This window comes from Orcinus orca, chromosome 1 (assembly GCF_937001465.1).
Source record: "Orcinus orca chromosome 1, mOrcOrc1.1, whole genome shotgun sequence".
Lineage (NCBI taxonomy): Eukaryota > Metazoa > Chordata > Mammalia > Artiodactyla > Delphinidae > Orcinus > Orcinus orca.
The window spans coordinates 124808541-124821824 of NC_064559.1; the positions used below are offsets into that span (position 1 = coordinate 124808541).

A 13284-nucleotide genomic window follows, 5' to 3' on the forward strand; every position below is an offset into this window, starting at 1 on the left:
TTGTTGACTCCAGCCAGCCTGCTCAATGGCACACCATCCAGACTGGACTCTTTTAGCTATCAGTGAATTCGCTTATGCTAAAAATGGACAAAAAGTTTCACTATTTCCAGACTGCCTATTATTATTATTTTTTTTGTCCTATCCCCTTTCTCTTACACATTCTGTTTTTGCCTTTGGCCCTCGATAGTCTAATGTCTGTGGGAAGAAGGCTTACATATAAGTATTGTAGGGGAGCAAAATTTGCCACCCCTAAATGTGTCTCTTTGGCATGAGGATTAATTGAAGCTGATTATTTTTAAGAAACAGAAGACTCAGGAAGTCTCTCTTCTACATTCTCCTTGGCTGCCTAAATAATTTAGATAAAGGGCCTGTTCCCAGAATAGAGCGATCACCAGAGATATAAGTGTGGTCGGGGGAGGGGGAGGGATGGGGACTCAGCTGGACCTAGAGATCAGAGTCCACTCTGTGTCCCATAGTCTCTGCATGGCCCAGCAAACATTTATTTACCATTTACTTTTCTACCTCTATGTCAATTACCTTCCTCCTCTTTAAATTGCCCAAACTACTACCCCCAGCATCCTCTTTTGTCTTTAGCTGAAGATGGTACTTAAGGTGAGGATTTAGGCCATTTTGGCAAGTTACTCAGTTTTCCTGGATCTCTCCCAGGTGTTCATGTTATTAAACTTTTGTTTGATTTTCTCTTGTTATTCTGTTTCGTGTCAATTTAATTCTTAAACCATCCAGAAGAACCTAGAAGGGTAGAGTAAAATTTCTTCATTCCCAACAATATTGAGAAAGAAGGAACTGATAATTGACTTGGGGAAATTAAAAGCAATTGGTTTCAACATTTTGGGCTGCTGCCCACAGTAAGAAATACATTTCATCTCACAAACCAGGATATATCTACTCATAATCAGAAAAGCTCATGAAATAGCATTCACTTACCCTTATCATATAAAGGTATTTTCTCTGATTTTTTTTCTATTTTATTTCATTAACAGTTTTCTGATTGTGACCACTAAAGATTTTACAGTCCACTGACAAATGGGTTGTGGCTCTGAGTTGAAAAACTCTAAGCTATAAAATATGAAAGAGACAAAAACGTTGAAAGTCCTCCAGGTTTAGTTTGAGTGGTGAGGAAAATGGGTACCACTAATTGATAAAAATAAAGAAGAAATTGGAAAGGGGAGTTGATAAGTTTCCTGTGGCTACTGTAACAAATGTTAAAGGAAAATAAAAATGGAGTTGGTGTTGCTAAGAGAGCTCTCTAAAATGAGCCAGGAGGCCATTGAGGAGGTGTGACTTGTGTGCACCTTGGCCTGGATGAAATCTGGTCTTTTGATTCTTGTCCTACTCAGAATCCTTGTTGGACCGTTACTCTAGGGTGGCTCCTGGCAGCCTGTCTGCTTGTTTGGGCCCTTGCCCTAGAGCAGCTCATGATTCCTGGAGGACAGATGTTTCCTGACGTGCATCAGGGGTGGTCACAGTTCTTTGGCAGCCATGTGGCTTTAGTCTTTGTGGGCCCTTGACTCTTTCTCTTCCCCAGAACACTCTTTCGGTTTTCCGTGAATCTGTGTCTCCCAAATTGCAATTCCTAAGACCCCAAATAAAGCTGTTTTTTCTTTGTTGCCTCAATACTGATTATTGTTTGACACAAATTACCATAAACTTGGGATCTAAAACAACAAAAATTTATTCTCTCACAGTTCTGGAGGCCAGAAGTCCAAAATCAATATCACTGGGCCAAAGTCAAGATGTTGGCAGAAGCACACACCCTCCACAGGCTCTAGGTGAGAATTTGTTCCTTGTCTCTCCAGCTTCTGGAGACTGCGTGTGTGTAGGCACATGGGTTTACCAGGTAATTGTGCCTCTTCCTTCCTCCCTTCCTCCCTTCCTTCCTTCCTCCCTCCCTCCCTCCCTCCCTCTCTTCCTTCCTTCCTTCCTTCCTTCCTTCCTTCCTTTCTTTCTTTCTTTCTTTTCTTTTCTTTTTTTTTCTTTCTCATCCACCTAAGAAATCACAGTATATTAGAGTAGATGTAGAACCATTTTGTACAAATATAGGTTAGTGCCTAGCACAATATCTGCCATATTGTAGGTACTTAACAAAATATTTGTTGGATGATTGTGATAATTCTTTTCTTTTTAAGTGACCTTTGCCCTAAAAATCTAGTATTTTTCTGGTCCATTATGTGTCTCTTCTTGGACATCAGAAACCTGCATTCAGAATTTGGCATGGAACCTTAGAGGTTATATGGTTCCGGTTGTAATCCCTCATTTTTACGCTTTTGCTTTTCTTAATTTTTTAAAAAAATTAATTAATTTATTTTTGGCTGCGTTTGGGTCTTCGTTGCTGCACGTGGGCTTTCTCTAGTTGCAGCAAGCGGGGGCTACTCTTCGTTGTGGTGCACGGGTTTCTCATTGCGGTGGCTTCTCTTGTTGCGGAGCACAGGCTCTAGGCACGCAGGCTTCAGTAGTTGTGGCACATGGGCTCGTAGTTGTGGCTCATGGGCTCTAGAGCGCAGGCTCAGTAGTTGTGGTGCACGGGCTCCGCGGCATGTGGGATCTTCCCAGACCAGGGCTCTAACCTGTGTCCCCTGCATTGGGAGGCGGATTCTTAACCACTGCACCACCAGGGAAGTCTCATTTTTAATCTTGAGGTAACAAAAACAGAGAAGATAAGTGATTTGTCTAGAATGATCTAGTGCTCTTTTCACCACACTCCTTTGCCTTTTCACATTCCTTTTAAGCCAAGCTTCTTTTGAGTTCACCTGTCAACCTAAAGAAGCAGTACTATTACTAAAATGCAGTAATACTCTAGGTCTTTCTCCTGTTGGTATTTATTTTCTTCAAAAGCAAAATGCTTCATTCCACAGGGACTCAGAGTGACTCATCTAATCACAGCTTTACACAGTGGATCCACTCTCATACCTTATATCTGCTTCCTGCTGCAACTTTGGAAATGTGTAGTGGCATTTTTTGGGTTATCACTATTAATGGGTAGAGCAGGGTTTCTGTATTTTATAGCTCGAATAATGGAATGCTTAGACATTCTACAATGAGCAGGACAGTGTGTTACAACAAGGAAATATCTCAACTGAAAATAATTCCTAGAAGGCAATGTCCTATGCCACAAAGAGTTATCCTCTATGTATTTACATTAGAGTAGACTTTTATGACTTCAGATCATCTCCATTTTTTTTATGGTAAAAAAAATTACGGTGAAAGTAAAGATTTTTTCAAGAGATTAATTTTATCCAGAGAAGTCAAAATTGGGTCTCAGTAATAACATTAGTGTTGTCGTTCGGGTCCCAAAGAAGAGGCGGACAAGGAGAATGGATTTAAACAGATGAACAGCAGGGGACTCAGGACTCCAACAGTCAAGAGTCCCAAACCTCTGCCCGTCCACATATTTATTTACTGGATACACAATGAGCTTGTTTTTCAGCTAGTAAAAAATAGAAATCAGATACAGATCATCGGCTTCAAAATATGTTTCGGCCTGCAGGCAAGTTCGTACAAAAACATTTGCGAACCCATTAAAGTAATTAAATTGTTAAAGCTTTTCTTGTTCTTAAACAACATGAACAAGTCGTTCCAGGATGCTTAATTCTCTGAACACTTCAAAGAGGTGCTGGAACCATTTGTGATCCTTCAGCCAGATGTCTCTTGTGTGCGAGGACATTTCCGTGTTCTCAAGAATGCTGTCCCGAAACAACCTTTTCATATAAGCTAAACGTTTTGGACACTTTCCACAACGTTAGTTATCTTTTGAAGACACAGATAATTTTAGCCAGGGTTTGGGTGAACTGGCAGATATTCTTCAGGATCATTCATCATAGAGAAGTCGCATTATGTTGAGTAATTTAAGGAGTAGGCTGTGTTTAGAGGAGAATAATGTGAAGTGACCTGGAACTGGTAGAAAGAAAATTATGAAGAAGAATGTTGCTACTACTAATCTAATACTGAGAATGGCTTGTGTTGTCAGAGAACATGTGAAATATGGATTTAGTGAACAGAGTTTGGTTAGAAGTTCATGGGTAATTTTGGAACAATTTCTTATTGTGAAGCACTGGGAAGATGGGGCATCTCATTCACAAATCAAAAAAAGTTTTTTTTCTTTTAAGTATGATTTTTTAAACACTTCTGTGTCAGGCACTGTGATTTACAGATATTATTTCATTTTACCATCTGTATGTGGAATCTGGACATTCATTCATTCAGTAATAAGTAGTAAGTGAAGGTTTTTTGAGTGGACGAATTACATGATGTGAGTTATACTTTAGAAAGATTAATATGATAGCATGTGGGATGGCTTATTAGGTTGATGAGAAACTGGAGGCACTTAGTAGATAATGACCATAGTCCAGTTGAAAAGTAATGAGGACCTAAGCCAGAGTGATGGCAGTGGAGATAGAGAGGAGGGGATGAATTTGGATGAATTTGGATGAGATGGCCATAATTAAAGGCTCAACAGTGGGTTTGGTTTTATTGAGTTGAGGCAGGGTCTAATCAATTGGAGATGTTTTACTTCAATGTAATTTTTAATGAAATGTTGACTATAATAGGAAGGTTTTTTTTGTTTGTTTGTTTTTGTTTACATCTTTATTGGAGTATAATTGCTTTACAATGGTGTGTTAGTTTCTGCTTTATAACAAAGTGAATCAATTATACATATACATATGTCCCCATATCTCTTCCCTCTTGCATCTTCCACCCTCCCTATCCCACCCCTCTAGGTGGTCACAAAGCACCGAGCTGATCTCCCTGTGCTATGCGGCTGCTTCCCACTAGCTATCTATTTTACGTTTGATAGTGTATATATGTCCATGCCACTCTCTCACTTTGTCCCAGCTTACCCTTCCCCTCCCGTTTTTTTTTTTTTTTTTTTTTTGCGGTACCTCTCACTGTTGTGGCCTCTCCCGTTGCGGAGCACAGGCTCCGGACGCGCAGGCCCAGCGACCATGGCTCACGGGCTTCGCCGCTCCGCGGCATGTGGGATCTTCCCGGACCGGGGCACGAACGCGTGTCCCCTGCATCGGCAGGCGGACTCTCAACCACTGCGCCACCAGTGAAACACACCGCTCCCGTTTTTAAGCTTGGCCCATCAGCCCTCATTCACACTTGACAGTGTAGAGAGTTAATAGCTCTGGCTTAGAACCGGGTCTGTCACTTTTCTCTGCCTGACCTTGGGCTATTTACTTAGCCAGGCACATTCTTAGCCTTCTCAGCTGCATAATGTCCATAACAAATACCTTTTACCTAGAGTCCTTGTGAGACTTGGATAGGATAATTCATGTGCCTCGGTCAAAACAGAAGCTCAATAGATCGTTATTATTGTTCTTGCTATACTTTATTTGCCTTACTCATTCTCATTCTCTTATGAGTATGCAGTAGATTTTTCCAGTGGCTGCATGATGTGCTTATATGATATTGCAACAGACTGAATACAGAAGATATGAGAATTCAGCTGTCTTCTATTAACCCAGGCACAGAAGAAATTTGTAAAAATTTAAACAATACTACTCTTCTCACTAAATTCTTATTTTTGAAAAACATTTATAAAAGCAAGAGTAAAAAAATATCATGTCAACATGTAGAGTTCATTATTGTCATTTGTCCATAAATAAATTTGTGGAATTTGTGAATAAGTATTTAAATATTTCTCACTTTATTTTTTTTAATACAATAGATATTGACGGACATCACCCCCATAACCAAACATCTCTTAGAGGCTGCAATAATTTTTAGGAGTTGCAAAGGGGTCCTGAAACCAAAAAAATTTGAGAACTGCTAATTTAGAGACATGAGAGCGGGCCCCAATAGGCTAGTATGTACTTCTCAGAGTCCAAGGTCCATTGTAGACTTTAATAAATTGGGTTTCCTTTCTGGCAGCTGACAAGTAGCTGATGAAGAACCCCGTAGAGGTGAACTTCTGGGAGGGAATGATAAGGGGAATTATAACTGGGGACTTTCAGGGAAATGACAGGCCTGGAAAGGGTAGTGCTGAGCCTCTCCATTCAGTTTTTTCTACTGTACTTTAGGATTAAAGATTATGATAGTATATTCTAAGAATTATTTGTTTTATAGACTTTTTATCATGCTTTTGGCATGTAAAGTGTCCACTGAGGACTATTACTGGAAAGAGTCTAACTAAAACTAGAGAAAGTTATGTCACCACTTGGCGCTTTATATAGAAGGACTGAAGATCAACTGACTTAGTTTAAATTCATTCACGTTCCAAGCAGCTTTAGGATAGAAAACCAGAGCTGCATCTTCTTTATATAAAGCTTCTCTCTAAAATCCTGTAAAGGGCGCTTTTGTTACTTGTGACAAGTTCCTAAAGAGAAAGATTAAAGTGATGGTGTTCTTTCCCTACTCTTCTCCCCTTTAGAAATGGTTCTAGAGTTTACTAGTGTGATTGCCAACCAGTGATCACAGGTCGCGGCGTCTGTGACAAAGTCTGTTTTCCAGTCTGCACATGTTAGTCATGGTCTGAAGTGTTTAATATTTTCAGAACATTATCTTTTCCTAGACCTGATTTTTTTTTTTGCAAAAAGAATCTTGGAAAAACAATGATTAAAGGCTTAAAAAGAAACAAAAACAAACAGAACTCCTAAATTCCAAGGTAAATTTTGCATAATAAAAGAATTCTTTTGCATTATGTCATTTACACTTTCAAAGGCTTCATTTCTATGCAGTCTGATTCTATTACACCTTTTGTAGTTAATTGGAATAGTTTGCTAATTACTGTTATTCTCTAGATAGGGTTGCCATATAAAATAGAAATTTGAATTTCAGGAAAACAATGAATCACTTTTTAATATAAGTATATCCCCAATATTGCATAGGACAATACTTATGTTAATGAATTATTTGTTGTTTATCTGAAATTCTAATTTAACATCCTATACATTAATTTGCTAAATTTGGCAACCCTAACCTAAACACAAACAGGTTCTTTGGTTTGTCTTTACTTAGCATTATATAGAACAGGTTGTATTTTCAAATGGTTTTATAGTAAAAGACAAGAACTTAATTTTCTCAGTGAAACAATTATTAGTTGGAAAAAAGTGTTCCTTTGTGTAAAATAGAATGGTTAATTCTCAGAAACTGAGTCCTAAGACTAGCACTGGTCTTGCAAATCCAGTTTTCCGTTTCAGTTTGGGAAACGTTCTCTTTTCTTTATGGGTAAACTGGCTCCACCCAGCTGCTGAAATGAGATATAAGTTGTAACAAAACCGGAAGCTGGATAGGCTGCCTTTGCTTCTCGAGGTAAGTGTCTCCTGTTTTCTTTATGTCCCAGCTCTTCGCAAAGCGCTTACAAATTGAATCCAGCTCGGTGACAGTACTGAGAGAGCAGGCGCCTGTGCTGACCCGGGCGGTCGGCGACGCAGGATGGATGCTTTATTAACAAACTGTGTTCTGGAGCTTGCGAGCTTGTGTTGAGCTAATGAGTGCTCACGAACGAGTTAGATTAATGATAAGACACGTGACTTTGACTACGGAGCTTTAATCCCATGAAAAGGGTGATTGTAAGTAGAGACGTGTCTGGGATCATGAAAAGCATTGACTTTATTCATGCATCAGTGTTTTTATTTTTTGTTTTTAATTTTAAGCAACGGAAACTCCCTTTTTATCTAAAGCTAATGGCGTAATTACCTATATGGAGGTTACTTAGAGCCCTATTTGGCTTTTAAAGTGTCTTTTTTTTTTTTTTTTGCGGTACGCGGGCCTCTCACTGTTGTGGCCTCTCCCGTTGCGGAGCACAGGACCCGGACGCGCAGGCTCAGCGGCCGTGGCTCACGGGCCCAGCCGCTCCGTGGCATGTGGGATCTTCCCGGACCGGGGCACGACCCTGTGTCCCCTGCATCGGCAGGCAGACTCTCAACCACTGCGCCACCAGGGAAGCCCTTAAAGTGTCTTTTAATTTAGAAATCTTAGCTCCCCTCACCCCCACCTCTGGTGTGCCTTTAGAATTTCAGAGACTCTCTGGGGTGACTAGGTGTTACCTCTGCCCTGTCTTGTGCTGCCCTAAGGGCAAAGGGGAGTTTTCCGTTTGTAAATGTATTATTAGAAGTATTTCTTTATAAAGCTAAACTTCTTAGTTCAGATATTTTCTTTTTTCTCTGAATTAATGAAAAAGTAGAAGGATTTGAATGTTTACTTGGATAGTGGAGAAGTGGGAGGCTAAAATTTGGTCTATTGATTTACTGAAAACAACGAGCTAGACTTTTTAAAGGATGGTTTTGTTTAAAGGGATGTGTTCTACTAAGTCTTTTAATAAGCCAGTACGTGGATTCTTTTTGCTGGCTGTACCTTCTGTTTCACACCTGTCCACTTAGGTAATGTCAGATTCCCTGGAAATCACATTGTAGTACATTGCATTGAGTGCTGTTTTCAAGGTTGTCTGCTAGTCATTGTGAAAGGAAATCAAGGAGTAGGATGCCTTTGCTGCCTTCAGAAATTTGCCTTAAGACAAGTCAACCAGTTGTGGCCGAAAAATTTTTTATTAGCAAAAAAACCAAAGCTTTTGGAGCGTCCCAGAAGAGACTGGTTAAAGTTGGCGGAATTAGGCAAAATTCCAAGGAAGAAAGGATTTTAATGGAAGACTTTTATGGTGGGCACTGTGCTAAATGTTTCGTAGATGTTATTTCATTTAATCTTCACATAAATCCCTTCATATTGGTAGCATTGTCTCTAACAAAATGAGAAATTTTAGGCCCAGTGAGATTAAATAATTTGTCCAAGGTCAGTCATTAAGGTGGTACTTGCTGGATTCAAACCTAGGTCTGTGTGATTTCAAAGTCCTTACCACACACTGTCTCATAGGACAGAGTAGCTGATAGCATTTTAAATGGACCTTGAATGACAATAACAGTAAAAGTAATATAGAATGTTTGAAAATAGAAAAAAGAAAAAAATCTGAACACCTTACAATTAATTTAATGTGTTTCTTTACAGTCTTCAAATATGCATGTCTTGTAGTGTTTTTTAAATTACAAAGCACTACAGGCTTTAAAAAATATGCAAAATTCAAAGAGGATTAAAAAGAAGAAGTCCACTTCTTTTCCCATATTGAAAACAGTTTCCTAGGGGGTAACCACTATTGAGAACGGTTAAAGCATGGTGTTTTTTCTTTTCCCTTTTCTTTTATATGCACTTGGTACATTATGTATCATTTTGTAGTTTGCTTGTTTTCATTCCTCATTGTGACAAGAGCATGTTTCCACCTAAGTACAGGCAGATTTACGTCCTAAGCTTTTCTGAAAAGAGTTAACACTCGTAAAGGACTTAAAAGAATGCCTAGCTCTTAGAAAGCAGTCGGGAATTATTAGCTGTTATTTCGGTCATCATCTACTCTATTTCATTCTTTTAAATGGGTACATGGTATTTTATTTTTAAATTGTTTTTATTAAAGTATAGTTGATTTACAATGATGTGTTAAGTTCAGGTGTACAGCAAAGTGATTCAGATACACACACACACACACTTACATGCACACATATGTATATGTCTATTCTTTTTCAGATTCTTTTCCCTTATAGGTTATTACAAAATATTGAATATAGTTCTCTGTGCTATATATAGATCCTTGTTGGTTATCTGTAGTAGTGGGTACACAGTATTTTAGAGTCTGGGTATAGCATAGTATATTTTTGTAACCACCTAAATTGTCTTAAACTTTTGCTATTACAAATAATCATTGCATAATTGTGGGGGTTTTCTTTTTCTTTCTTTCTTTCTTTTTTTTAAATTGAAGTATTGTTGACTTACAATATTATATTAGTTTCAGGTGTACAACATAGTAATTCACATTTTTATAGAATATACTCCATACAGAGTTATTATAAAATGTTGACTGTATTCCCTGTGCTGTTTGTCGTGTGGGGTTTTTTATAGGATAAATTCCTAGAAGTGAAATTCCTCAGTCAAAGATTAAACATATTTTAGTTTAGTAGGAAATTGTCAAATTTCCTCCAAAAATATTGCAGCAATTTACACTCTTCAGTGTATGAGCACACTTATTTCTCCACATGCTTGCTTATATTGGATATTATCAGTCTTTTGCATTTTACATGAAATGATAGGCAATGTACCTTTATTTTTAACATAGTTTAAGCACAGTGTTCAGATATTTTCTGTATCTATTTTTCTTCCCATTGAACATATATCTGTTTTTACATAGGTAGGAATTTGATGGATGGCATAATGGAGGTCCCAGTTAGAAGACAGAACATGGGGAAGAAAAAAAGTGAGGTACTTGTTCCAGAAATAAGTACAAATGGTACATTGTTGATAGAACATGGATTGGGCTGAATACACATTAAATGCCTAATGCTTTTGTCTTTAATTGAATAATTCCAGGGAAGCTGTTGAAGGTTTTTGGTGAGCGGAGTGATATGATGAGAATTGTGCCTTAGGAAAATGGTCTTGTGGTGTTGCGTAGGATTCGAATGGAGATACAGAAACAGGGAGGCCAATTGAGAGTATTTCATGAATCTGGGTGACAGATAATGAAGGCTTTGTGCTTGAAGGTGGTGGCGGCATGGAAAACTGCAGACAGATGTAATAGAGGGAATGGAAGGTAGAAGAGAGAAACAGAAGGGATAGGTAGATGTCCGGAAGGGTGGAGGTCGAATCTGCTGAACTTATTTGGAAATTGGGATCCCAAAGAGTGTTTGGAGTCAAATCTTGAGAATTTGGGCTTTCAAATCTTTTTTTTTTTAAAATCAATTAATTTTTGGCTGCGTTGGGTCTTCGCTGCTGCACACGGGCTCTCTCTAGCTGCAGCGAGCGGGGGCTACTCTTTCTTGTGGTGCGCGGGCTTCTTACTGTGGTGGCCTCTCCGATTGCAGAGCATGGGCTCTAGTTGCGTGGGCCTCAGTAGTTGTGGCACGTGGGCTCAGTAGTTGTGGCTTGTGGGCTCCAGAGCGCAGGCTCAGTAGTTGTGGTGCACGGGCCTAGTTGCTCCGCGGCATGTGGGATCTTCCCGGACCAGGGCTTGAACCTGTGTCCCCTGCATTGGCAGGCAGACTCCCAACCACTGCGCCACCAGGGAAGTCCTGGGGTTTCAAATCTTATTGACTAGAAATGTGTTGATAGGCCACCATCAAAATAGGAAAGTCAGATTCAAGAACTAGTTTGGAGGAAAAAATAATTTCATTTCAGAAAAATTGAGCTTAATGTCATCCAAACAGAAATCTATGTATAGTTGGAAATTTGAGTTGAAGCATTGTGGAGATGTGGGATGAAAGGCTTGGGAAATATTGAAAGGCTTGGGAAATATTATTCAGGGGTGATAATTGAAGCTATGGAAGGGATAGCCTGTAGAGAAATGTGGGGGTCAAGGAAAACAGTCTTGGGGATTGATATCTTCACGTAAGGGTCATGAAGAGGGACCAGATTTATAGTATTTTTTATAACGACTGTTTCTAACATTTGACCTTGGACCTAGTTAGGCTATTCTTCACTGCCCTCCAAAGTCCATTCTCACTTTGCTCTTTCTATCTCTACTTCTTTTATTGCTCCCAAACTGTGCTCATTCTGAATCCCTTTTCCTGTGGGATTACTGTGTCAGCTTTTAGTGTCTGATTTGAAGCTGTGGATGACTTAGTGGTTAAAACCTCACAGACTAGACTGGAGATCATACTTTTCACCACTCATTTGCTGTGACTTTGGCAAGAATCTTAATCAGTGCCCTGTTTTACATACTGGGGACAATAATACCCCTCACACCTTCCTGGGTTGTTTTGAGGAATGTGTGCTAAGTCCTTGACATGATGCCTGATATGTTGTGAGCCCTTAGCGCTTCTATCATATTCTCCTTTACCTCTCAATTGCCATAATGCAGCTTTTTTCCTGTTCTGTCCCTATGTGATCTTAGGCAGTAGTTTTTTTTTTTTTTTTTTTTTAAATATCCTCTGTGAGCTTCAATTTCCATGCAATAAAAATACGTTTTTGTTTTTTCCAGGGATTAGAGTTCATACATGTGAAGCACCTACTATGTTGACTAGAATAGAACAGGCATTCAATAAATAGTAACATCATTTAAATGATATATTAATGGTATTTGCTTTTGTTTCATCTATTAGTTTTGTGCCTTTAGAGAAGGGACCATTCCACTTAGCACCTAATATTGTTTTTAGGACAGGACTATTGTGAGGGCCATGTGGAATGATCCAGATGAAAGCTCTGTGTGTAATAAGATATTTGCTTCCAATCATTTTTCCAGAGAATGAATAAAGTGGAAAAGTTGCTTTCTGAGGATGCTGTGATTAGAGGAATCAGAATTATATCAGAGAGCTCCCAATTCCTGTTTCTTCAGTGGTTTCCTCTACCTTTCCTTTTACTTAAACTCTAAATTCTTTTCAGAATTCTTTTCAACCATTTTAGATTGTCAGACCTGACAGATCTCATTGTGCCACCATTTTTTATGCTCTATGTTTTTTAGAATCTTTACTGAAAATGCCATAACTCCAATTTTTAATTTAAAAAATCATTTTTCTCTGTACTTCCTGCTGTGAAAATGGAGTCTGAAACATTTTTATCTGGGGAAGTGGAAATACTTGACCTGTTTTTCAATTTCCCTATAATTTGAGATCCAGCTATCAAAGTCAATTTAACTCTTGATGTGGAAGTTTTCTATGAATGTAAAGTTAAATTGCTAGAAAGAAGGGGAGCAAATTTTCTGAAATATTTCAGAAAGCTTGAACAAGTTAAATGCAGATGAAAGAAATATATGGAAACCTCCGTTGTTTAACCACAATAGTGTTCAGAAGAAATTAGCACATACTGGTGATGCGGAGAGTTGCTAGTGATTATAAATAATGGCAATAACCATTTATTGGCAACTTAGTGTTTTTAGGCATTGTACTACTTTTTTTTTTTTTTCCGGTACGCGGGCGTCTCACTGCTGTGGCCTCTCCCGTTGCGGAGCACAGGCTCCGGACGCGCAGGCTCAGCGGCCATGGCTCACGGGTCCAGCTGCTCTGCGGCATGTGGGATCTTCGCGGACCAGGGCACGAACCCGTGTCCCCTGCATCGGCAGGCGGACTCTCAACCACTGCGCCACCAGGGAAGCCCAAGTAGGCTAATTTAGATTTCATGTTTGTCACAGCATGCCCCCACTCACATTGTTCATTGTGAAATTTGGATTCTTGCTGTACCTGTTTACTTTCCACATCCTTCTCTCTCCAAGGAGGGAGCAATGATGTGGAGTGAAGAGAATGAGAATGTTGGAGTTAGATTTAGGTTCTAATCCTAAAAGTGTACACGGTTTCGGGT

The 13284-nt window shown here is 39.2% G+C and overlaps 1 protein-coding gene across 6 annotated transcripts in view; it reads left to right on the forward strand.

The window, feature by feature from the left end:
* The first annotated feature begins 452 nt into the window (after window positions 1-452).
* The window catches only part of FRRS1 (ferric chelate reductase 1), a 54475-nt gene continuing 41643 nt past the window's right edge, over window positions 453-13284 (forward strand). Inside the window, exon 1 of one of the 6 annotated variants that reach the window (XM_033433549.2) lies at window positions 453-1790. Coding sequence is in view for 2 of the 6 variants with exons in the window: in XM_033433521.2 (XP_033289412.2) it covers window positions 10198-10257 (60 nt within the window). In the remaining 4 variants the exon portion in view is untranslated. Of the gene's footprint in view, window positions 1791-7160; window positions 7273-7393; window positions 7533-10189; window positions 10258-12925; window positions 13086-13284 lie in introns of those variants that run through there. The other 5 variants (XM_004263071.3, XM_033433539.2, XM_033433521.2 and 2 more) reach the window with 5 other exon arrangements.